Source organism: Episyrphus balteatus, chromosome 2 (genome assembly GCF_945859705.1).
Source record: "Episyrphus balteatus chromosome 2, idEpiBalt1.1, whole genome shotgun sequence".
NCBI classification, from domain to species: domain Eukaryota; kingdom Metazoa; phylum Arthropoda; class Insecta; order Diptera; family Syrphidae; genus Episyrphus; species Episyrphus balteatus.
This window is the reverse complement of record NC_079135.1, coordinates 19,895,611-19,921,770: the sequence shown is the minus strand read 5'-3', so window position 1 is coordinate 19,921,770 and position 26,160 is coordinate 19,895,611. Positions and strand designations below refer to the sequence as shown.

At 29.3% G+C, this 26,160-nt stretch overlaps 1 protein-coding gene across 1 annotated transcript; it reads left to right on the top strand.

Moving 5' to 3' along the window:
- The first annotated feature begins 20,253 nt into the window (after nucleotides 1-20,253).
- On the top strand, nucleotides 20,254-20,859 carry LOC129910594 (uncharacterized). The gene is made up of 2 exons (XM_055988027.1): nucleotides 20,254-20,603; nucleotides 20,666-20,859. Exons 1-2 carry the CDS (start codon nucleotides 20,331-20,333, stop codon nucleotides 20,828-20,830), a joined length of 438 nt encoding a protein of 145 aa, XP_055844002.1. The 5' UTR covers nucleotides 20,254-20,330; the 3' UTR covers nucleotides 20,831-20,859.
- The last annotated feature ends 5,301 nt before the right edge of the window (nucleotides 20,860-26,160 follow it).

Below are 26,160 nucleotides of genomic sequence, written 5' to 3'. Positions count from 1 at the left end.
AATTTTTTCTTCTTGTTATTGTTCATCATTGTAGTTTTATTGGATTGGAAAATCACAACCCATATATAGAAATTCATATTAGGGTAGCCTTTATATTTGAATGGTATAGTTTTTATTCCCAAATTTTATTTTATTCCCAAGTATGATTTAAACTTTGCTTCACATAGTTCACACTCACTTTTAACATTAAAGTTCAATTTAATATCAGTCGAATCCTTCGTTAAGGAAGCTGTACTGGCAAATAAAATATTAAAACTATCTGCGATATAAGATCCACCCTAATACTTAATGCACATTCATTAGATTCAATTCGATTTGCTTGCGGATTTGCTCAGGTGGTGCAATTAGTGATTTCCATCATCGCACAAACCCCCACCAATAGTTCAACAAGCTTGTTCAATTGTTCTACACATAATTATCCATGAATGAGAATGAGGCAGCAAATTGCTGCTAAAGTTAAATAGGCCAACTTCGCACAGGAAGTTATTCAGGATGATTTAATTCTCAAACACACACATGACAATAACCATCCAGGCTTCGTGAAATAACATCTCTCTCTCTCTCTCGTTTACTCTTCAATTGGCTGCAAATGTTTAGTCGCGCTTGAATAGACGAAGCAACATAACAATGAACTAAATACCAGTTTAGCATGTTTCTGATGCATTATGTATAAGTAATGAAGGTGGTGGCGGCGATGGCCGTCGATGGACTCGACGGACGTAACGCAACATTCATTCCTCATTACGCGGATGTGTCCATAATATTGTTTCCAATTGATATAATGCTTTTATAGGTATTCAATAAGAGTATATTGTTGTATAGTTTTTATACAGACACATTTGAATTTATATAACAATTTCAGTCATTAGGCCAGGTCAAGGATTAAGATTCAATTCAAAACTAAATAATATGCATTAACACAAACTATGTTGTGCATTGCGTTAAATTAAAATATATTTTTTTTTTTTTATGTTTTTGTGTTTGCTGTCAATAAAATTGTGTTGATTAATTAATGGCTTTAGTCGATTCGATACATTTAAAACAATTTTTTTTTTTGTACAAAAAAAAACTGGTTAATTAGATTACTGAACGGCACGTTCTAATTATCATTTTGTTTAAACAAAGTTTGAGTCTTAAATTTAATGTTCTGTTATGGAAATTTCTAAACACCCGTCGTTTCTTTAATAAAGAAAGTTTTTTTTTTTAAATCAATGTTAATTACAAGTTAGTGGTACCCCATATACCTACCTCCTTTATTTTATGCCCCAACCCAACGAATTCGGCAAATCCTGGTTAACCTACATTCGGATTCGAACATAGGAAATAGAAAAAAGTCTTCATAACGAATCAGGCCTTCAAATAGCAAAAAGTATCACCTTAAGACCTCTTTTAAGATGCGAATTTATGAAAGAAAAAAGCCTTCATGACGAATGAGGCCTTCAAATAGCAAAAAGGATGATCTAAGACCTCTTTTAAGATGCACATTTATGAAAGAAAAAAGTCTTCATGACGAATCAGACCTTCAAGTAGCAAAAAGTATCACCTTAAGACCTCTTTTAAGATGCGAATTTATAAAAGAAAAAAGCCTTCATGAATCAGGCCTTCAAATAGCAAAAAGGATGATCTAAGGCCTCTTTTAAGATGCAAATTTATGAAAGGAAAAAGTCTTCATGACGAATCAGGCCTTCAAGTAGAAAAAAGGATCACCTTAAGACCTCTTCTTAGATGCGAATTTATGAAAGAAAAAAGTCTTCATGACGAATCAGGCTTTCAAAAAGCAAAAATTATGACCTTAAAACCTCTTTTAAGATGCGAATTTATGAAAGAAAAAAGCCTTCATGCCGAATCAGGCTTTCAAACAGCAAAAAGGATGATCTAAGACCTCTTAAGATGCACATTTATGATTATCTAAGGCCTCTATTAAGATGCAAATTTATTGAAGGAAAAAGTCTTCATGACGAATCAGGCTTTCAAAAAGCAAAAATTATGACCTTAAAACCTCTTTTAAGATGCGAATTTATGAAAGAAAAAAGCCTTCATGCCGAATCAGGCTTTCAAATAGCAAAAAGTATGATTTAAATCCTCTTTTAAAATGGGAATTTATGAAAGAAAAAAGTCTTCATGACGAATCAGGCCTTCAAATAGCAAAAAGTATCACCTTAAGACCTCTTTTAAGATGCAAATTTATGAAAGAAAAAAGCCTTCATGACGAATCAGGACTTCAAGTTGCAAAATAAATGGCCTAAAGACCTCTTTTAAGATGCGAATTTATGAAATAAGAAATTCTTCATGACTAATCAGGCTTTCAAAAAGCAAAAATTATGACCTTAAGACCTCTTTTAAGATGCGAATTTATGAAAGAAAAAAGCCTTCATGACGAATCAGGCCTTCAAATAGCAAAAAGGATGATCTAAGACCTCTTAAGATGCACATTTATGAAAGAAAAAAGTCTTCATGACGAATCAGGCCTTCAAATAGCAAAAAGTATCACCTTAAGACCTCTTTTAAGATGCGAATTTATGAAAGAAAAAAGCCTTCATGAATCAGGCCTTCAAATAGCAAAAAGGATGATCTAAGGCCTCTTTTAAGATGCAAATTTATTAAAGGAAAAAGTCTTCATGACGAATCAGGCTTTCAAAAAGCAAAAATTATGACCTTAAAACCTCTTTTAAGATGCGAATTTATGAAAGAAAAAAGCCTTCATGCCGAATCAGGCTTTCAAAAAGCAAAAAGTATGATTTAAACCCTCTTTTAAAATGGGAATTTATGAAAGAAAAAAGTCTTCATGACGAATCAGGCCTTCAAATAGCAAAAAGTATCACCTTAAGACCTCTTTTAAGATGCAAATTTATGAAAGAAAAAAGCCTTCATGACGAATCAGGACTTCAAGTTGCAAAATAAATGGCCTAAAGACCTCTTTTAAGATGCGAATTTATGAAAGAAGAAATTCTTCATGACTAATCAGACTTTCATAAAGCAAAAATTATGACCTTAAGACCTCTTTTAAGATGCGAATTTATGAAAGAAAAAAGCCTTCATGACGAATCAGGCCTTCAAATAGCAAAAAGGATGATCTAAGACCTCTTAAGATGCACATTTATGAAAGAAAAAAGTCTTCATGACGAATCAGGCCTTCAAATATCAAAAAGTATCACCTTAAGACCTCTTTTAACCCTTAACTATAGTGGTGAAAATTTGTGGTGTTTTGAAATGATAAAATAAAATACAAAATTGAATTTTTTTATAAATTTTGTTTTTAAGCATCAAAAGATAACAATTTAAAAAAAAATAAAAAAATAAAAAAAAAAAAGAGAAAATTCATTTTCAACGGTTTTTATTAACTTTTTAAAAGTTGATGTGGGTCCCCTGGACCCACCACTATAGTTAAGGGTTAAGATGCAAATTTATGAAAGAAAAAAGCCTTCATGACGAATCAGGACTTCAAGTTACAAAATAAATATCCTAAAGACCTCTTTTAAGATGCGAATTTATGAAAGAAGAAATTCTTCATGACTAATCAGGCTTTCAAAAAGCAAAAATTATGACCTTAAAACCTCTTTTAAGATGCGAATTTATGAAAGAAAAAAGCCTTCATGCCGAATAAGGCTTTTAAACGGCAAAAAGTATGATTTAAACCCTCTTTTAAGATGCAAATTTATGAAAGAAAAAAGCCTACATGACGAATCAGGCCTTCAAATAGCACACTGAAAAAAGTATTATTCTTAAAAACTATGAATCTCGTTCATAAACCAAAATTCATACATTTTTAAGAAAAATTCATTAAATTTAAGCACAAATTCTTAAAAAAAAAGTTTAGTTTTAAGAAAGATTCATAAAATTTAAGAATCAGTTTTCATAAAAATTTTCCTATGGAAAATATTTTTATGAATTTTTTTTAAGAACGAATACGAAAGTTTATGAATAAATTCATAAACTTCTAGCTCCAATTTGAAAGAATATTTTGCTGAATCATAGAATCTGGACATACTTTTATGAATGAAATTTACTATTATTTTCCAATCAGTTGTATTTTGAGCTAAAATAATTTTTAAAATTGACTTTTTCCCTTCTAAAATTGAAAAAAATCTATTTTCAAAATTACATTTGTAAGAAGTTCATAAATTTTGTGTTTTTAAGTAATTTTTCTTAAAATGAATGTATGTTTTCTTAAAATGAATTTATTTTTTCATTGATCGAAAAACAAGGAATATTTTACCGTTATCCTGTATTCGGTATTAAGAACTTATTCTTAAAATTTAAGAATCTGTTCATACTTTTTATGTTCGAAATTCATATTTTTCCAAAATTTAAGAATTAATTCATTAAATATTATGAAAGTATACATATAATTAATGAACAAATTCTTACGTTTTGAGTGTTTAAGTATATTTTCTTAAAGTCTATGTACTTTTTCATCAATCTAGAAAATAATAACTGTTGTTCTGAATCTATGCCTTAGAAAGATTTCTTTGAGGATTTAATTTAAAATCTGATATTCAAAGTGGACGGTCGTTGCCGAAACAAGTTATAAAAGTTTGTGAATAAAAGACAATATTTATTATAGTGTTAAGCATTTTAATCACATAGACAATTTTGAAGAGTATAAGTACATTTCAACAGTGTAAAATGTTGTTGGTTCCTGTTGCTCTTTCCCATATACTCAGATAAGTATAAAAACATATAATGTTAAAAATTGCTTTCTTTTATTTATTAAATATATTTTATTTTTTTTTGTTATAGGTTCATATTTTAAAATTGAAAATCGTAATTTGATATTTTTGTGAAATATGGAGGCACGTACGTAATCTTCAACTTCGGACTGGCAATGAGAAAAAATCAACACAAAATAAAAACCATATTAAAGGCGATCCTCAACAAATCCTGTACACTTGAAATTGTCATTGTCACAAACTAAAGCAAAACATTGAATTTAGTAAGTGTTGCATTTTATTTTATTTCTCTAAATATTTAAATTTTGTTTTAACCTAATATTATCAACATTTCTCATAGGAACCTAAATTCTTTATATTTTTATCTTTCTCCAACTTATTCAATTTTGTATTGTTTTTTTTTCAGCTCCTGACTCTAATGCTGCCGATTAAAATAAGGTAAGAATAAGATAATACCTTCTAGTTATTTCGATTTTTTAAACAAAAAGTATATATTCATTTTACTAATGCAAACTTTTTTCTATCTTTCCAGATGATGCATCCATTAAAAAAGTAAAATTAGATTAAAAATTTAATTTATAGTGAAATTTATAGTGATAGTGATCAATAAAACATTTTTATAACGTTAATAATTTCTTTTATTTTTAGAAACAATTTTCATTTTTTTGTTTTGGATTTTGGGTTGTTTTCATTTGCTGTTTGTTTGTTTGGAATACAATTTTTTAGGAACAAGCTAAAGGCTGGAAATGGTAATGTATTATATGCATTTATATAAATAACTGCATAAATTTTAATGAAAAGTGTATTATATTTTATGAAAACAATCATACAACTTTATGAAAATTCATAGTTTTTATGATTTTTTTCATAAAATTCAAGCAAAATTTCATTTAAATTATTACGAAATTTATGAAAAAAATCATAAAATTTAAGAAATAATCTTAAAATGTAAGAAAATTTTCTTAAAATGTAAGAAACTTTTCTTAAAATCTAAGAAACTTTTCTTAAAATCTAAGAAACTTTTCTAAAAATCTAAGAAACTTTTCTTAAAATCTAAGAAACTTTTCTTAAAATCTAAGAAACTTTTCTTAAACATATTCAAAAATTTTCGAATTCGTTTATGAACAGAATTCTTAAAATTTAAGAACTTATTCTTAATTTTTAAGAACTTATTCTTAATTTTTAAGAAAGATTCATTCCCGTATGATTTTGTTCATAAAAAGATTCTTAAATTTAATGAATTTGTACATTGGCTCATTTGCCATGAATTTTTACATTAATTTAATGTACAAATTCATTAATTTTATGTACCTTTTTGGTTCAGTGCAAAAAGGATGATCTAAGACCTCTTTTAAGATGCGACTTTATGAAAGAAAAAAGTCTTCATGACGAATCAAGCTTTCAAGTTACAACATGTATGACCTTAACACCTCTTTTAAGATGCGAATTTATGAAAGAATACAGCTTTCATGACGAATCAGGCCTTCAAAAAGCGTCACATAGCCCGCTGTCATTTATGAGTAAAAACTTACCTATTATATGTCATTAAGCAATATAAAATCATTTGTATTTGTGTATACTTATTAATTAACAAACCATCATGTTGCAATATTTTCAACACCAAATTCAAAACTTGATTGTTTATTTGACATAATTTTAATGAAAACCCCCAACATCAAATATTCAATGCAATAAACCTCAGATATATCCATCAATCAAACACCATAAATACCAATTTTATCAGATTATTCCGAATCTGAAAGTGAGAATTATTATGAAACAAATAATGTTTCAGGGCAATGTATAAGTAAAATAATCGGATATCAACTTGTTTCTCTACTTGGCACACGTTTAATCCCCTTATAATAGCTTATGAATCCCAATCTCAAAGGTTTCAATTTACACATACATACATGATACATTCTATATACACAATCTATATGTATATAAAGTTCGTCCACTCTTGACAAAGTGAATTTAACATTAATTGCAAGCTGCTGATTTCGTCGGAAACCATTCAAGACATATATCAAAGTAAGAGCGAGGGTGTAGATTTATACCAATCAACCAGGAAGGATAAATCATATCCTTTATCATTTGAAACGATGTGGATTGATATGTGATGTGATGGTGGTGGATATTGATGAAGTAGTTAACCAACAACGGTGTTAAAGTACAAAATTGATTTTTTTTTTCGGTTGAAAGGAACACTAACTTACTGTGCAATATTTATGGAAATTATAGTACCCACGAAATGTATTCGAACAGGTGGAAAGAACTAACTTCATGGGAATTTCCTTCACATGGAAGAAAAATTTAACTTCTAATAAATATAATTTCACTTTTTCCTGATTAATTGAATTGAATTTTTGAAAAAAATTGTAGTAGAGTTTCGAATTTTTTTTTTTTTAAGGGCCAATTTTTCAATAGTCAGTTAAACAGTCAGTTAGCACTAATTCCTCAAATAGAGAATAAATCTATCTGCTTCTTTCTCAATCTCAACAAAAATAGTGTGTCAATTGTCAAAGCTGTTTTAAAGAAAATATTGATGAAATGAGATTATAAATTATTAAGATGCTTTTTTCACAAATTTAAAGACCACTAAATTAAAGACCACGTTTAAAAAATATAAGGGAACACAAGAAAACAAAATTAATTATGAACAAAAATGACGTTTAATTTTGAATATTTTTGAATTTGACATTTTTTTTTTGTTATTCTGTAGAATAGAGTTTTTTTAATTGAAAAATTCAATTTTGTTATCTGATTGTTTATGAGCCTAATAACTTTATTCGTCGAACAATTAACTGACTGTTTATTAGAAGATTGAAAAATCGGCTCTAAGATATAAAATTTTAAAGTGGAAATTTTGAATCTTGAATGTTTTTTTCATAAAATTCTTAAGTAACATATTTATATAGGGCTCCGTAAATCTCCAGGTGAATTTTGTATCCCTCGCATTATTGCCCCGGAACCTAATTTGCGATCATGGACACATCTCTCGCAATTTATTTCTAGGGAACAGATTATCTTACATGTTACTATGCGCGAAATATCTTTTCCTTATCATTTTCGTTTTCATATTTGAAATTAGGGGACACATCCCTGGGGAAATTTGTGTTCACGACTGTATTAATAACTCTGATCAGATTTGCATTCCATTATAAATTAGAACAAAAATATTTATTGCAAATAAAATGAAATTAAATTGGGGAAGAGCCGACATTTAGGCCAAAATTTTGTTATTTAAATGAAAAAAAATTGTATTTGATTTTTTTTTGAAAAAAAAATAAAAATGCAGTTTTATTGCAATTGCTTTTAATAATACGTTTGCAAAGTTTAATCAAAATCGTTAGAGCCGTTTTCGAGTTATTTGGTATAAATTGAAAAATTTGTATTGGAGGTACACTTTCTAAGAGATAAAAAAAAAAACAACTTTCAGAATTCCATAAAAATTATCTGTACCAAATTTGAAGAAAATCCATCCACCCGTTTGGGCTGTGGAAATGTGTACACTGAGGGAAAAGCCACCATAAAACAACGTAAAATCAACGAAAACCACATTGATTTGTTGCAACTAAATATATTTTGCATTAAAAAAAAAAAAACTGTTTTTCTTCATTAAAAAAAAAATCAATGCAAAATGTGTGCAAAAATATTAGGCGTGTTTTTTTGGCATCGCTATCTGCAGCCAAATTCGATTTCCCAAAAAAAAACGTATCCGCAGTTGCCCATCCGCAGCTGTCTAGCTGTCAGATAAAAATACAAAAACAAAAATAACGAATTTTTTTAAGATTATTTTTGAGTAGTTTTTATGCATAATTAATTTATTTTTGAAACGTTAGAAATAAAACAGACCAAATTAAATTGCTTAAAATGGATCACAACAAAAACATTACTGTTAAAAAAAGAGCCAAGTTCTCTTATATTGAAATTATGCTGGCACAAAAAGTACTGAGATGTAAAAGTGTACCAAGTTCTAAAGTTTGGGTTCAAATTCGTATCAATAAAATTTTGATTGTTCTCTTGACAATTTTTCTTAATTATCGATTTTTAAAGTTATTTCAAAAATTGCCAAGTAAACAATCAAAATTTTATTGATACGAATTTGAACCCAAACTTTAGAACTTGGTACACTTTTACATCTCAGTACTTTTTGTGCCAGCATAATTTCAATATAAGAGAACTTGGCTCTTTTTTTAACAGTAATGTTTTTGTTGTGATTTCACTACTTTTTGCAAGGTATGGCTGTAGAATATAAAATCTCTATATTTGATGAAAATTCAGTGAAAATGGGTGGTTGCCACGCCCCCTGCCTGAAATTCTCAAACTTTAAATTTTTTCCTTTGTGTAAACTACCAGCTCCACCATTCTACCAAATTTCAAGATTCTACGACAATCAGAAGTGCTCTATGATATTTGATGAAAATTCAGCGGGAATGCCGGTTGCCACGCCCCCTGGCTGAAATTCTCAAATTTAAAATTTTTTCCTTTGTATAAACTACCAGCTCTACCATTCTACCAAATTTCAAGATTCTACGATAATTAGAAGTGCTCTATTATATTTAATGAAAATTCAGCGGAAATGGGCGGTTGCCACGCCCCCTGGCTGAAATTCTCAAGTTTTAAATTTTTTCCTTTGTATAAACTACTAGCTCTACTATTCTACCAAATTTCAAGATTCTACGACATTCAGAAGTGCTCTATAATAATTTATGAAAATTCAGCGGAAATGGGCGGTTGCCACGCCCCCTGGCTGAAATTCTCAAGTTTTAAATTTTTTCCTTTGTATTAACTACCAGCTCTACTATTCTACCAAATTTCAAGATTCTACGATAATCAGAAGTGCTCTATAATATATGATGAAAATTCAGCGGAAATGGGCGGATGCCACGCCCCCTGAATTGAAAATCTCAAATTTTCGATTTTTTCCTTTGCATACACCACAAGTCCTATCACCGTGTAAAATTTCAAGTTTCTACGATATCGGGAAGTTCTCCATAATTTTGATGATCTGTCAGTGAGTCAGTGAGTCAGTGAGTCAGTGAGTCAGTGAGTCAGTTACGGTTTTTGCGATTTTTGAAGCCCTATATCTCAGAAACTACTCATCGTAGGAGGCTGAAATTTTGTGAGGAGTTTGGTTTTTACGAGTTCAACAAATGTAGTGAGTTTGAAATTTCTAGCATCTTTGGTGTGGAAGTTAGAGGGGGGTCGAAAATGGCCTGAGTTGTTTCCTGTAAATAAGGGTGTAGTGCCAAAGTTGCTAGAGAACTTGGCTGGGCACTACCGTGCCCCTTGATTTTCCTGATTTTCCATTTGTACATCCATCTGCATTTCTTCAAAGTTTGATTTTTTATTTTAGTTTTGCTTTCGGATAAGTTTTTGACATATTGGGGTATGTTCGTAGATTTGGGGTCAGTCGTCGTTCATGAAATTGAAGTTTTTATAGGTGGCCCGTTTATATGCAGGGTCGAAAGATCGAAATTGAAATTCGTATGTGAAATGTGGAAGACTTGTTTTAATTTTAACAATATTTATATAACGGCCATATTATTCACTAGTTTAAAAAATACATCTGGATGTAAAGAAATTGAAATGTCAAAAATAAATCCAAATCCATTATATTCAATATCACACAGAGAAAAAAATAGTAATTTTTAACTATTTTTAAACTATTTTCATAGTTAAAATCGGGATAACTACTATTTTGGATTTGAATTTATTTTTGACATTTGACAATTTTACATGCAGATGTATTTTTTAAACTAGTGAATAATATGGCCGTAAATAACTTTTACTTAACTACAATGGCCTTATTTTGCAAAAAGTGGGAAATTTACAAAAGTAAATTAAATTTCTTTCTAGCGCCATTTATATGTGAAAAAAAAAACTAAAAAAAATTTTTTGACATAAAGAAATAAGTTTTCTGAATCATTGTTTTTATTTTAATATATAGGTAAATATTTAACTTATGTCGTTTTTTAATTATTGCTTTTGAAATTTGTGTGAAAAATCTCAGATTTTTTCTGGTAAATAGTAGATGAAATCTAGTTTTGTATCAATTGTTTGCGAAACGCGTTCATAAAAACTTAACTTTTTAAAATAAAACAATAACAGATGTTCAGCAAATGTCAAACAGAGAAGTGTGTTTTAAATGTGTTTGTACCTATGTGTGAATCTTGATAAAAATCGAGATTCAGATTTTTGAGCCTCAAATACATATTTTTGAATCTCAAGCCTCACTTTATCACCTCTTTTAGCTGTCAGATTCACAAGTTTGAAAAAAGTGAACATTTTTAAGCTCATTTTGTGCCAGTTTCTGCACACCAAAATTAAAAGCAATGATGCAGACAACTTATTTCTTGATGTCAAAAACAATTTTTTTAGTTTTTTTTTTTTTTTTGAAATATAAATGGCGCTAGAAAGAAAAAAAAAATACTTTTGTATGTCCCACTTTTTGCAAAAAGTGGCCGTTGTAGTTATACCTTAAATCTCGCAAATAGAAAACGACATTACAGAATAAAAATATTAAACACCGTACAACAATTATGTGCGACTTGTTCCTTGATTTTATTTCACTAAAAAGCATTTAAAGATTAGAGTAGGTTAAGTTTCCATCAACGGTAAATATGTATATAAATGAAATGTAGAAATAATTTTATGTATGCGTTCCAATATTAATTCAAAATAAACTTAAATAAAAGAACGCACTTTAAGTGCGTTGCAGATTGCACTCTGCGAACATAGCTTCGAGACTCTTGATTTATCCGATTATCCGAAATTTTCTCCGATCGAGTATCGATACTCGAAAAAATCTCAATTTGTTATCCGCAGCCAGATTTAAGTTTTAGTTTTATCCGCAGCTGGGTGTTGTATTTGTAATACATGGAAGCTCCCACTGCAGATACGGATAGTTGTGCCAAAAAACACGCCTATTTTTTTTTTAAATAGGTATTCATAGAATTTCTTACAATTTTGACTATTTGGCCTTACATTAGGTTCAATATTATAGGTGAAATAGCTAATTTATGGTCAAATAGTCAAATGGTCAAGGAACTTTTGGTTAAAAGAGCTCAAAGAGACCTTTTTTTGAAGTCTCATTCGATAGGCTTGGAGCGATAAAATGTTGTAAAGTTGTTTTCGAAATTTAATGAGTGAACTTATTTTCTAGCCGTAATATTGCTTTTGTGTCTCTCTGTCGGAACTCAAACATTTCTCCAAATGTTTAAAACGAATTTCAATAAAAAGCCAGGATCTCAATCGTATGCAATGAATAAGGGCTTTGATTAATCATTAAAAAAAAACTTAACCTTAATAAATAATGTGATCCCTTTGATAAGACATCAAATACCTGTTCATTTATAAAATTCGCTTATTTTCATTCGAATTGGGATTTCACTCACGATTATGGTACCTCTGACCTTGTTAAAGCAAGGTTGTTTTATATCTAAACTCAGTTATTAAAGTGAATTAAATTTTCTACATAAAATATTTTCTTGACTAACTTTGAAATGTGTTTAGAAGACCTTAGGGTTATGAGTACTTGTTATCGTTAGGAGTGGAAAAAAAAAGGATTTTCACGACGTCGTCGTCGCTTTGCACTTGAACTCTTAGTCTTTCATTAAAGTTGTTGTTGTTGACGGTGTTGTTCTTTAATTTACTTCAAGGTGATGATTACTCCTTGATGCGTACAAAAATATTATAGAGAGCTTACAGTTCTCAAAAGATTTAATTACACACTTTTGACTTTCCCAAAGGCTTTTTTTTTGTTCTTAATCCTCAGAAGACAAAGTAGTGTGTTTTTGCAAAAGCATTTTTTTCCTTCTTGTGACGTAAGATTAATAAAGAACCAAGTTCACAATTTCAGTTAAGGTATTTAGGTTATTAGGTTAGATATCATTGCAGAGAGAAAAAAAAACCCCAATCGACATCTGAAATTTCAAAGTCTTCGTCATAAGCACTCAAGATTTCTACAAAATCTTTCATCTTCATAAAAATAAAACAATATAACACACATTTCCTTAGACCTAAAATTCTTGCAAAACGTGTCACCTATAACAGAAAATTTAATTAAGACTTCTTGTATTGTACCTTTTATGACATTTTGGACTGAATTGCATTCAATATTAGTTTTTTTTTTTATTCAGACTTGGTATCAAGATATTGCAAATTCCAAAGGAAAAACTATTCAAATTGCTAAGGGTTTTCACAGTATTGAAGTAACAGATTTTAGACAAAGAGTATCATCACTCAAACGCATATGACTTTTTATTGAAATGCAAAAAAATTTACGATCAACACTTTTGTAACAAAGAAAATAGAAATGCAAATTTTGTACATTCAAAAAGGTACATGTCTTGGTCGAATGAAAGTACTTTAAACAAGATATTGAAAAAAAAAATATCAAATAAAACCTAAATCACTGCTGAACTGGAAAATCGCAGCTGATATATGTGAAATCATAGCTTAAATGAGTGAATCACAGCTAAAATGAGTGAATCGCAGCTGGGACTGGTAAATTACAGCTGAAATGGGCAAAACAGGTAAATCACAGCCAAAAGTTTCAATCACAGGGAAATAATAAATTACTTTTAAAACTCGGAATTTACATTCGAAATTATTAAATTGGTAAATAACAGTCCACATTGGTTAATCACAGTTGAAAATGTTATTCACAGTTGAAACTGGTAAATTTCATCCGGAAAAGGCAAACCTGGTTAATCACTGCTGAAACTTTTAATTCACAGCCGAAAGTGCTTAATGACAGGGGGAACTGAAAAGTCACTTGAGTGAAACTTGCAAAAAACAACCAAAAGTAATTAATCACAGCTGAAATTTGAAAATCACAGTTAACCCTCTGTTATCAGTAACAAAGGTTCTCCTGAAACTGAGAAATTACAGCTGAAACAGGTAAATTACAACCGAAATTGAAAAACTGTTAAATCACAGCTAAGAGTTGAAAATCACAGCTGAAAGTGCTTAATCACAGGTGAAATTGGCAAATCTAGACTGAAAGTAAGAAATCAAATTCAAAAATCTAAAATCACATCTGAAACTGGGAAATCACAAATTGAACTCGAACATAACACACAGCGCAGAATCTGGTAAAATCACAGCTGAAACTGGTAAATCACACCCAAAAGTGACAAAACTGAAAAATCACAGCTGAACCTAGTAATTTGCAGCTGTTAGTAGCAAAACTGGTAAATCACTGCTGAAACTTTTTAGTCACAGCTTAAAGTACCTACTAAATCACTAGGGAACGGGTAAATCGCTGCTGAAACTAACAAATCACATTCGTAGATTTTAAATCACATCTGAACCTGGGAAATCACTAGAGATAAGCAAAAAATTAAGACCTGTGATTTTCAACCTGTGAATAACAAATAACCTCCCAAGTAACAATTTGGCTTGTATAAGGTCAATTTATTTTTCGACTCGAAAAGCTATTATGCATAGTTGGTAAAGGTTTATTTTAAGAAGTGTTTAGAGGTAGCCTTGTAAAAACACCTTTTTAAGACCTGTTTGAACCGTTCTAAGGAGCATGGCCTCCTTTTCAAGTGACAAGCAACAGTTCTAGTGTAAATGTGAATTATTTTACCGGAAATACTTAAACATAAAAATACGTTGGAATTTATTTTTAACCTGTGATTTTCACCAAAACTACTTTTTGAAATTTTATGATTTCTTTTGGTCACTATGCTTGTTCAAAAAACCGACAGGTGGCACTCCTATCTACTGAAGATAATTCGAGTATGATGAACGCGATAGCGTCCTTAGTTTTTTAAAGTTGGCTCAAAGATTTTGGCTTTTTTTGGTTTTAAACCAGAAATCAACAAAAAGTTTTATATCGATGTTTATTATAGCATACTCGAATTATCTAAAGTAGATAGGAGCGTCATCTGTCTCCATTTGCATTTTCAAGCAAAGTGTAATTGGTCAAAACAAAATCCCAAAAAAAAAAAAACAATTTTAGCAAAAGATCTATTGTAAACGTGAGTTGTTTTGACCGGAAATCACACAAATGCCCTTTTTAACTTCTGTTTTTCTCAGAAAAAAATATGGGTTACGCAATGAAATCACGAGTTGTTTCAGTTGATCTTATGGTTTTAAAAATTGTTCTATAAAACAATCATACTCGACTGAAACTGTTTATATGATGAAACTTGAACTAAACGCATAAGGCATATTGCAATTGCATATTGTATAAGAAGGTACAATATGCAATTGTTGCCTTTGCCCTTGCAGTTTGAAAAATTCGATTCCCACTTGAAGAAAAGTCCTATAAACGTGAATTTTGAAAAATATGAACGTTAAAAACTAGTGTGTTATACCTACTTGTAATAATTTTTATTTTGTAGGTATATTATTTTTTTAGAAGTAGGGAAAAGTGGCCTAAAATGGCACCCCAAGGTAAAATGGCCCCCTTGCTAGAAATCGTAGAATCGAAAATAATTAGAAAGTTTTATGAACGCGATTCTTTAGTTTATCTGGCAAAACCAACATACGAAATTTCAGGAACTTCAAGCCATTATTTAAAATTTGACAGGTCAAACTGTCTCTATCCACATCAAAAAGTACACTCGTTAAAATTTTGTGAAATTTTTTTTGCAAAAAAAAAGTATAAAAAACATTGTATTTTGGAAAAAGAAGTTAATGTGTGTACGCATGAAGTATTTCTTATTAATTTACTGAAATAAGTTGGTGTAAAACGATTTTAAATTTGTTGGTGTAAAAATTAAATTGAAAAGTCTCAAAATGGGCAAAATGGCCTACTTAGTGCTCGGGTAAAATGGCATACCTATTTCACAAGTCATTTTCATTTTTTTTTCACATTTTCATTTTTTTAAAGTGAAAATAGTTGCTATTTATGAACGATGTACAGAGAGGAAGTCCTGGACTGAGGAAAGCCCTTGAATCCGTCAAAACCTGGAAAAAAGCATCCAAAACACTCAAAGTTGCAAAAACTACAAAAACGAGACGAGCAACCAACATGAACATGGTTTTGAATGACTCGATGAAAGATCTGGGGGGATTAAGCACCACTTGTTCCAAGAAAATGGAAAAGAAGCCCTTTGACTTAATTTTGCATTTAAAATCACGTATGTTTGGACTTTGTGCCATTTTACCCGGGTAAATTTGATCAGTGAAATTTGTAGACGTCTTGAAAATTTAAAAAATTAAATACTTTTTGGAACTTTTTCAACTCTCAAATGAAAAAAATGTGAGAGTAATATATTAAACTTTGAAAAGTATATAGCATTTAAGTTTGAATGCTACTGTTTTTCGAGATATAGGACATTTTCCTTAGGGGGGCCATTTTAGGCCACCTTCCCCTATATAAAATTTGTTTGAAATCACGATTAAAAATCACAGTTTAAAATCACAGTGAAATACCTGTAATTGAAAAATCACGACTTAGCTCATCTCTAGAAATCGAAAGAGAAATTCGTACACCATAACCGAACAGCAGAAACTGGTAAATCATAGAAAAATCTGTTAATTCACAGCTGAAACTTGTAAATCACAGTTGAAATTTGTAAATCACAGCCAAAAGTACATATTTAATCACAGGAAAAATTAAAAAAATCACTGCTAAAAGTAAGAAATCACATTCAGAAATTAAAATCACATCTGAAACTGGATAAACTCGAACGTAACACACAGAATAATCTAGGAAATCACAGCTGAAACTGTTAAAATTCCGGTGAAACTCGTAATTCACAACTAAAATTGAGAAATCACAGTTGAAACTTGTATATCACAGCTAAAACTGGGAAATACCAGTTGAAACTGAAAAATCACAACCAAAAATGGTTTTTCACAATCTTTAGAGACAAAACTGATTTATCGCAGCTGAAACTGAAAAATTAGAATTGAAAGTGGTATATCACAGACGCAACTTGCATGTGCAAATTTCATTTGTTCTTCTTAATTTGAAACTTGTTTTAAATTGCAATGATCACAAGAAACAATTTTCGAAAGTCATAATCCAGTTCTAAATTACTTATATTTTTATTTCTGACTTTAATGACTGTGACCTAAAACGATTGCAAAATATTTTCTTTATAATTCGTAATAATGTCGATATTCTTACGAATACAAAACCTACCCCATAGTCATCCTCTGTACCAACATGCAATAGCAACACTAATAAAAACGGAAAACAAAATCTCAACACTACTGAAGCATCTCTGGATATATCCTTACCAGTGACAAAATAGCCCCAAACTGTTACCTACATAGAGAAACAAGGTACAAATGCATTTAATAAAAAAAAAAAAGAAAAAAACAGGATTCTCCTTACTGAATTGCCCGGTACGGTATCATAGTGAAAAAGGTGCTGAGTTGTATTATTATAGTTTGTTTTAGAAGAAAAACAAAACTAAAAGCAAAAGCAAGTTACAGTTAAAAGGATTAAAGTGACAAGGACAACATGAAAAATAAAATTTTTCTATTTTATGTGTTTTGTGATTTTGTGCTGTAGAAAAACACATCCCACAAGGATGCTTTCTACTCGGTCAGATTAAAGCTCCTTTTTAGAAAATGTTTTTTTTTTTTATAATATCTTTCATTTTTGTTTAACCTTCCCTCCTCCCTCTGGGGTATGAGATACCCCAGAAAAATTTGTAAAATCGAATTTTTTCTCTAAGTATATTTTTTAAATATTTTTTTTGTGTAGAAAGTATTTACTTTTTAATTGTTTGAGTTTAAAATATTATTTGAAATCGGTGTACTAAAAATATAAATGATGAATAAAAAATAAATTTTATGAAAACAATATAGTTTTTAAATATTTATGATTGGGGTATGTCATACCCCAGTTGGAGGAACGTGTAAGAAAAAATAAGATGGAGGAGGGAAGGTTAAGTATCATGACCATATCTAAAACTATTATACCTACACTGGGAGTCAAATGGTTTAGTATTTAAATGTTTTATTATATTTTTCTTTTGTTTTTTACATAATATAAGAAATGGTATTTTATTTTTCTTTGCAACTTGGCGTTAAGGATAATCCAAGGATAATCTTGAATTTGTACCTTAGCAACTATGTATCTTTTTTTTATTCCTGAGAAATTCATAAAATTTTCCTTTGTTGGTTCTAAAATTAGCGTTCCCGGAATAATGTTTAGTCAAAGTATGCTTTTTATTACAGTCATTTCATTACTATTAAACTAAAAGTCATATATTTCTTAGATTAGAAATTTTCTGGATAAAACCGTGCACAGTTTTAAGAGAACAAATTAAAGTCAACTAAATTCAGTGGATCCAAAAGTTAATTTAAAAAACATGAATTTGATCTTTTGAGTTATGAAAGCGTTCCCGGAATGCTTAAAAAAAATGTATGACTTTAATCAATTGTTGCTGAGTGTACATGTCTTAGTAGTTAATACTGGCTTTCATTTTAGTAGAAAGACGACACCTCATTTTCGGTTTAACACACAACTTAATAAATTTTCAGGATTAAATGTGGACACTATTATAGTAGTGGTTTGTTTAGATTCAACCGAAAAAAAAAGTAACAGGGAAAACATTAATTAAATTAATCCTGTGGTAAGAAACGACGATGTACATAATAAGTCTGGTATACTTACATAATGGTTCACAGAGAGGCTAAAATATGCGAAACACACCACAACTAGTGTCTTTAAGTAGTGTTCATACTTGTAATTTTCTCTGCTAACCGAGTTTGGAAAAATTAATGTTCGAGTAGATAAGTTCTGCCAAGATTATTTAGTACCTACTTTCAATAGATAAGGTACACATGAGGTGTTATTAAAAAAATTATAAGTTTTTTTTTTTTAATTAACTTTTTTTAAGAGAAATCTAGTAAACATTATGTTGAAAGATATGGAATAAAAAGTGCTTTATTATTATTAACGAATATTTTTGTAAATTCTTTTTTTTTTTATTTATAATTGGAGTATACCTACAGTGACCATATTTTTAAATTTCAAATAATGAGTAACAGAGTTTTTAACTAGGTATTGTTTTTTTTTATTTCAAAATGTAACACAAAAAAAAATGTTGAAATTTTTGTCTGAAGCTACCCGTCCAACTTGCTACTGTTTTCCTCTGACTTTTTTCCCATAGGTAGTGCAATTTTAACAAAAAAAAAAACAACAGTTTCGAATGCTCGAATATTTTTCAAAAGCCTCAGGGTCACAAGGGTTAAAATCGCATGTAATTACATTACGATTTTTGCACATTCAGAAAACTGGGACACGTATGCATTAGCATTTTGTTCCAAAAATTCGTTTTTGTTTCAACAAAATTATAAATACTGAACAAAAAAAGAAACACCTTTTGAAAAAATTAACATTTTTATGTTTTTTAACACAAAATAATTCATAATGAACATGTCCTTCAAATAATGAACAGTTCATTATTATAATGAACGGATGGTCACCGTAAGTATACCTAATTAAACTTTTTTGGTGATAAAGAAAAAAGAAACAATAAACAAAAAAAAAACAGAATTTCCGCTAAAATCTTACCATTTTCCCCACTTTCACACTTAACTTACAGAACAACTTTGTAAAAATAGTGAAATTTCACTGACAACACCTTCTATAAGGCATCCATAAAGACTTTTTCAGAAGCACCCTTCTTTTAGAAGATAAAATTGCAAAATTTGCTTGGTTTATAATATATTTTATGTATATGAAGTAGAGACTTCCGAAATACTTCTTTAAAAGATTCTTTAAATTCCCAACATTGCATTCGTAATACTTCGTTAGGGCCTTACAAGAACATTGTAATTAGGACTGCAAATATTGTCTAGTATTTTTCTTTTAATAGAAAAAAACCCTTAGTGAAGCTTTAAAGAAGTTAGAATGTATGTAGATTCTGCAATACCTTACAAAAGTAACGAAGTAACACAAAGTAACTACTCGCCAAATAGAAAAGAGCAGAAAATAATGAAGATATAAAGGATTTGGTTCTTTTACATCAAAAGAAATTATTAACAGGACTTTCTTTACATTTTATTTTATATAGACCTGAATACAAAGAAAAGCCTGTGTACAATGAATTCATGACTTAAAACGTAACATAAAATCTTAACGGAGCTTTAAAGAAGTTTAAATAGAGATTCTGCAGTTTGGTTTAATTTTTGTGCATCAAACTAATGCAATGTTGGAGTTAAAGATGCGCCTCCTCATTACACATTTTAATCATTTTTATTATTTTCGATATGATTTCAGTTTTTGTCTATAGCAGAGTGAAGGTTTCTGTGTAACAACAACTGTCTTGAGGAATTAATTTAAACGAGACAGTACGTGACGGCAAATTTATTGGTACGTGACCTTATGACTTTATAACTTATGTACCTACTCATTTTCAAAAATGACTTTATTTTATCTTACGATTCTAAATTCAACAATTATTGAGAGGAACGATATGAAATTAGAAAAAAAATAAACAAGAGATTTTAATTTCTGATTGCTTAAAACGAAAATGGTAGTGGTTTAAATAAATAACGAAAAATAACCACCAATTTTTGTTTTTATAGATTTTCCTAATTTATTTTGAAATCAACTTTTCATATAAAAATAATTCTAATTTTTATTTTCAAACTACAATAATTATTTTGTATTATAAAAATAATTTCTTTTTTCGTTAATTAACATTTTTGTCAATTGAAATATATTTCAAAATGAACAATGTTATCAATAATCTAAATTATGATTTTAACATACTTTTGCATCAATTTGAAAATTCACTACATGATCGACTAAATAATTCAGATAAACGTCTTGCAATCGCCTGGATTAATAAACTTAAATCTGAATCAAGTTCTATTGAAGAAGCTTATTTACGGAATGATTTTCTATACTATTTGGTACAATCAGTTGAAGTTGGTTGCTTAAAACCACCTTTCGATCAAAAACCACCAAATGGGCGAATTCTTAGTTTGAAGAATGTTCTAGTAAAAAATTGCTTTTGTTTTGTTTAATATTTTTTATTTTTATTCACTTCAAATTCTTTTAGCCTGTAAATATCAAGGCAAAATTGGAAAATGCACCAAAACCATCACAACCGAGACCAGAAATATTTGAACGTTCACCCGATAAAGGTGCATTCTTAGCAGCTCAACCAGTACCAAGAAGTGGAGCTTTTTGTTATTTAGCAATTGTCAGCAAAGAGAAAAATTAATAAAATTCAATAAGTTTAAAAAAGCCTAATTTATTTATTGGTAGAAGTAATTCTTTGGCCTAAAAAAAGGGCCTACTTCAGGCTTGTAAAAAATCATTTTTTAATGCATTTGTTTTCCATTACAAAGTTAAATCAGAAATATTTACTGTCCCCAAAAATATTGCTTTAAAAACAAATATTTATTGCAAGTAAAACAATTTTGCATACAAAAAAATGTTAATCCAACTGAAAAATATTTGCATTGAAAATAAAATTTTTTTGCGAATAAAAATGTTTCGCATTAAAAAAAAATTTTATTGCAAATAAAAAAATTTCTGCATTTAAAAAAAATATTTATTGCAAGTAAAAAAAAAATTGCATACAAAAAAATGCTATTCCCTTCTTCTTCTTCTTCTTCCTTTTTCTCGGCGCTGTTATGATCTCGATGTCGAGGGGATCATAACTATCCCACGTAACTGCTTCACACTAGTGATCCGCCTGTGAGGTTCGCCGGGTTGACCTCAGAAATCGGCGGCAAGCCTCCCGGTTTTGTATTGTTCCATTTCTAAGGCCAACTGAATGCTGGTGGTTTTGCATTTGCTTGTACCAGGAGTTTTTAGGCCTACCTTTCTTTCTATTTCGTGTTGGAACGTTGTATGATATTGCTTTTTTGACGGGGTTCTCAGGATCTCTCCTTTGAACATGGCAATACCAACAAAAAAATGCTATTCCCACTGAAAAAAATTGCATTGAAAATAAAATTTGTATTGCAAATATAAATGTTTTGCATTAAAAAAATTTAATTGCAAATAAAAAAATTTCTGCATTTAAAAACAAGAAATCAATGCAAAATGAGTGTGTATTAAATATACCTACTTTATACACATACAGCAATTGAAAAAAATATTAATTGCAACTGAAAAAAATTTATTGCGATTAAAAAAAATTGAATTAAAAAAATATAATTGCAACCGAAAAATATTTGCAAATAAAACATTTTCTGCATTGAAAAAAAAAATATTTAATGCACACATTTTGCATTAATTTTTGTTTGTCAATGCAGAAATTTTTTTTATTTGCAATAAATTTTTTTTTAATCAAAAATATTTTTATTTGAAAATACAAATTTAACTTTCAATGCAATAAATATTTTTTTTTAATGCAGACCCATTATGTACTTTTAGATGAAAAACCAATTCTTTCTTTTAAGTTAGAAAGTCGTTTTATTTTCCTATTTTTTATTGGTTGTATAAAGTATCTTCCTTTTCATCCAACACAATAAACACAGACCACAAAAGAGTCTGAAAATTTAATTAAATCCAAAGCAAGCTACAAGCTCACTGAGTAGATAGATATGTGAGTAAAACAGGAAGTGTCCTTTTGTTTTCAATTTGACCATAGTTTTGCTGGTGATTTGCACTGATTAAAGTCCAGAGGTGATTTCATCCCATATAGCAAACCAGCTAACATGCATACTTACTTATATTTGTCTGACAAAGGAGCAGTGTAATAAATTTAAGGCAAAAAGTCCTTGTTTACTATTGTTTTACTTTTATCATAGTTCTGCTCCCCTATTTTATTTGTTCTTTCGTTTTATTAGACTTACCGGATACACTGAACTCGGGATATTAGTGTTGAATGGGTATTTTATATCCTTAAATACCTACAACCTGTGACCTGTCTTGGAGTCATTTCAAAGTGGTTTTATTATCAGCAGAATAAGAGGCTTAAAATTTAATAAAAACTCAATTCATGCAGAGGTGCTGGTAGGATTACAAATTTTGACATCTTTTATTTCCGGTTTATCCAAAATATTTGCATATTCGCATTTTAATATCATTTTGACATGAACTTAACACATAAATGTCCCTCAATATAAAATTTTAATTAAAATTGACAAATTTAACCATTTTTAGTAATTAATTGTGTCAATCAAAACATTATGAAAGTTAATTAATTCAAAAGAAAAATTCAATTAAAATACTAGCATTTTGATTGATATATTTATTATCACAACAACAAAATTTCATGTTTTACTTTTTTATACTTATCTACTTTACATACTTTCCTATACAAAAAGTTTCACTTAGCTAAATCAACCAACATCTAAAGACTTTTTTTTGCATTTAAAGCTTTATCCTTAAATCCTTTAGTTGATCCCTTCAATCCTAGATGGCTGCAAAATAATATACCTACTTCCAAAAAATGTTAAATTAAATGAATGACATCATGAAGGTCTTTAATCCAGCCAACCAACAACTAGGTACTAATGAAAGCCTTTCTTTTCCTTAACATAGCTATTAATTGAAAAAGGACAATCAGAGGTGGTTTAACAACAGACTGCTGTAATAAAAAAAAATACCCTTGGGAGTGTTATTTTTTTTTTTTTTTTTTTCTAATCGATGCAAGGTCAGAATTTACCAACATGTGAATGCTTTACGAAATTTGACTCGGTTTTTGTTATTTCTCTATAGGTACATATTATCACTGGTCCATTTGTGAGTTTCACTGAGAAAACTACTCCCGGTATTTGCAAGTTCCACCAGTTTGAAATTTACATTTTTCAAAAGGCTGTTGAATTGCTTTGCTGATAAAAAAAAATTCTTCAAAATAAGGGAGATTTTATGAACATGAACAAATTTTTGCTCATTATTAACAATACGTTTGGTTTGGAAATAATCAGTTTTTTTATTAGTTAGCTCAAAAAAAACGCCGAACCCCAACCGCACGTTATGAAAAATTACCTACTTTTCGTCGAACGCATGGTTTTGCGGCATTTTTCTGCCAAGCGGCTGTGGTTCGTCATTCGATAGACATTTTCCCTAGACAAAACTCGCATAGAAAAAAAAGTTGTTCACGTTCGGAAATTTCCTTGTATTTTCACCTTTTTTTCAGGTAATTTGCGAGGTATTCGACAGCTCTTCTCTCACTAAAATTTTGGAGGCGAACAAGAAACTAGTTTAGCGGAAAAAGTAAATTCCCTTCGGGTGAAACTTATAATATCTTTTTAAATTCCGGACATACAAAAATATTTTGGGTGGAAAACATTTCACGTCAAACTCACTATAGGGCTGACTGTTTTTGCGTATTTAACATCCGTGAGAGCTATCGAAATGTAGTTTGAGACATTTGAAAAGTTTCACATACGGTACCTTTGGCAATTCATTGTAAACAAATTTTGTACAAATTTACAGCTCTATACGAATTTTTCAAAAATGCACAAACTAAGATTTCACTTCATAGGAATCGTACACCAAGAACAAAATCTCCAATTTCGCATTATAATGATCTTCATTTTGAATCAAAGTTAAAAGACTTAAATCGGTGCATAAATCTTTTAACCCCGCATGTGGTTAAATATAAGTCTTTTAACCCCGCACAACTCGATTGGTTTTTAGTTTCAGGTTAATGTACAATTAGCTACAAACGCCCATTATTCATTTATTCAACTGTGGCATGTTGTGAACGCGGGTACCAATCGCAAGCTTCGATTTCTTATTTTACTTATATAATTCAGTTTACTCTCATTTTGAATAGGTAGTGCTTTGTCTCCAAAATTCTTTTGTGTACAGAAATTCAATCAAAAATTTAGCATCCACCAGACCTGAACTAATAAAGATTATGATTTCGGTTAAATACAAATTTTTCAATTGTGTTATGATAGATTCTCGAAACTTTCGGACATTTTATGCAGGACATCTTCGCCAGGTCAAGCGGGTAAACGGCACCTACTACTGCCCGGCTGATGGGAACATTCACATTTATGAGCGCTTTCAAACGTACAAGCCCTAGGCTAACCTTGCCAGTTTGCCGGCTATTTGTGAAATAGGCGTTTGCAATAACCAGAATGCTACTAAAAAAAAAAAAAAAACAATCAAGTTTCACATTTCAATACATAAATAGAATTCTTTATTTCTTTTTTATTTTAAATCATTGTTTATACATTCAAACAGATACATAGATACTTTGTCAATTAATTATCATTGTGTTTTTCATTATTTTTATATTTTGTTCGAAGCATTTTTACCTTCAAAATTTATTACTAATTTTAACATCCATAGATTATAAGATAAAGTTTATATTTACATTAATAGTTTTATAATAATATATTCTTTATTATAAAAAAAAAATGTTTGTATAAGAATTTATTTTTATTTTACAAAATTTAAACACTCTTAGGCCCAATTTATTCACTCTCCATTATTTTTAAAGGCTCCATTAAAAATTATAAAACTGTCAAATCGCATACAAATTGTAAAATTTCCCTTTTTTAATGGCGACTTTAAATTTAATGGAGTGTGAATAAATTAGACCTTAAAGCTTAGCTTACATAAATCCATTTTTATTAAGAAAAATACTTTTTAATGTAGATTAAAATTTTAAAGATTTTTTTATTCTGTACACATGCATACATTTATGTTATTGTATTATAAGTTATATAAATGTAATTAAAATTTTAATATAATAATATATCTCTTGATTTAAAAATGTATTTGAAATTGATTTCTTTTTTTTTATGATACATTCACACAAAGTAGTTTTTAGCAAAATATTATCTAATTCTAAGAATATTTTATAATTGTGCATGTGCAATGCATACCCACACATAAACGACAAAGAGTGTAAATATAAATTACAACCCAGACGTTTTGAAAGAATATTCAATATTTATGTAATATCTCTATGATCGGCTCAAATATCTTCCAATGAATTTTAAGTATTGTTAATATTTTTTTACAATTAATAGTCAATAATATTGACTCAATATATTATTTCACAAACATGTATTTAAATTAAGATACAAGCAAGATTTAAAATGTGCAGATTACACTACAATTATCATTAATTAAGAATTTATTCTTTTTAAGAATATTTATACCTATCTTATTGAATAATTTTTATGTAATTCCATTTAATCAAATTTTATTTCAATTTTTATTTATTATTTCTTCTTCTTAAATTATTTAAGGTCTATAAAATTTTAGATTGTGTTGAGCTTTTCTTATCAAATTATTTGTGGTGGTAAGTTTATGAATTGTACTTTTTAAAATGATATATATTTCCATTTAGTTCACCTTTAACTCAAGGATTACATTTTACTGGTTTTTATTTAATAGAAAATCGAATGTAAAAATATTGTCTTGTCAAATCTAGATCTTTCTCAAGTGAAAATTAGTCACTTGAGCTGCTCGTAACTCAAAGAAAACGTAAGCGTTTGCTTAAATTTTAGCATTTCCTCATAAAGTACAAGTACAAGTACAGACATGTACTTGGAAAACACTTTGACTCGAGTGACGGCTATGAATGAACTAAATCCTAAATGTTGTAGATACGATTTGTAATGAATTGGT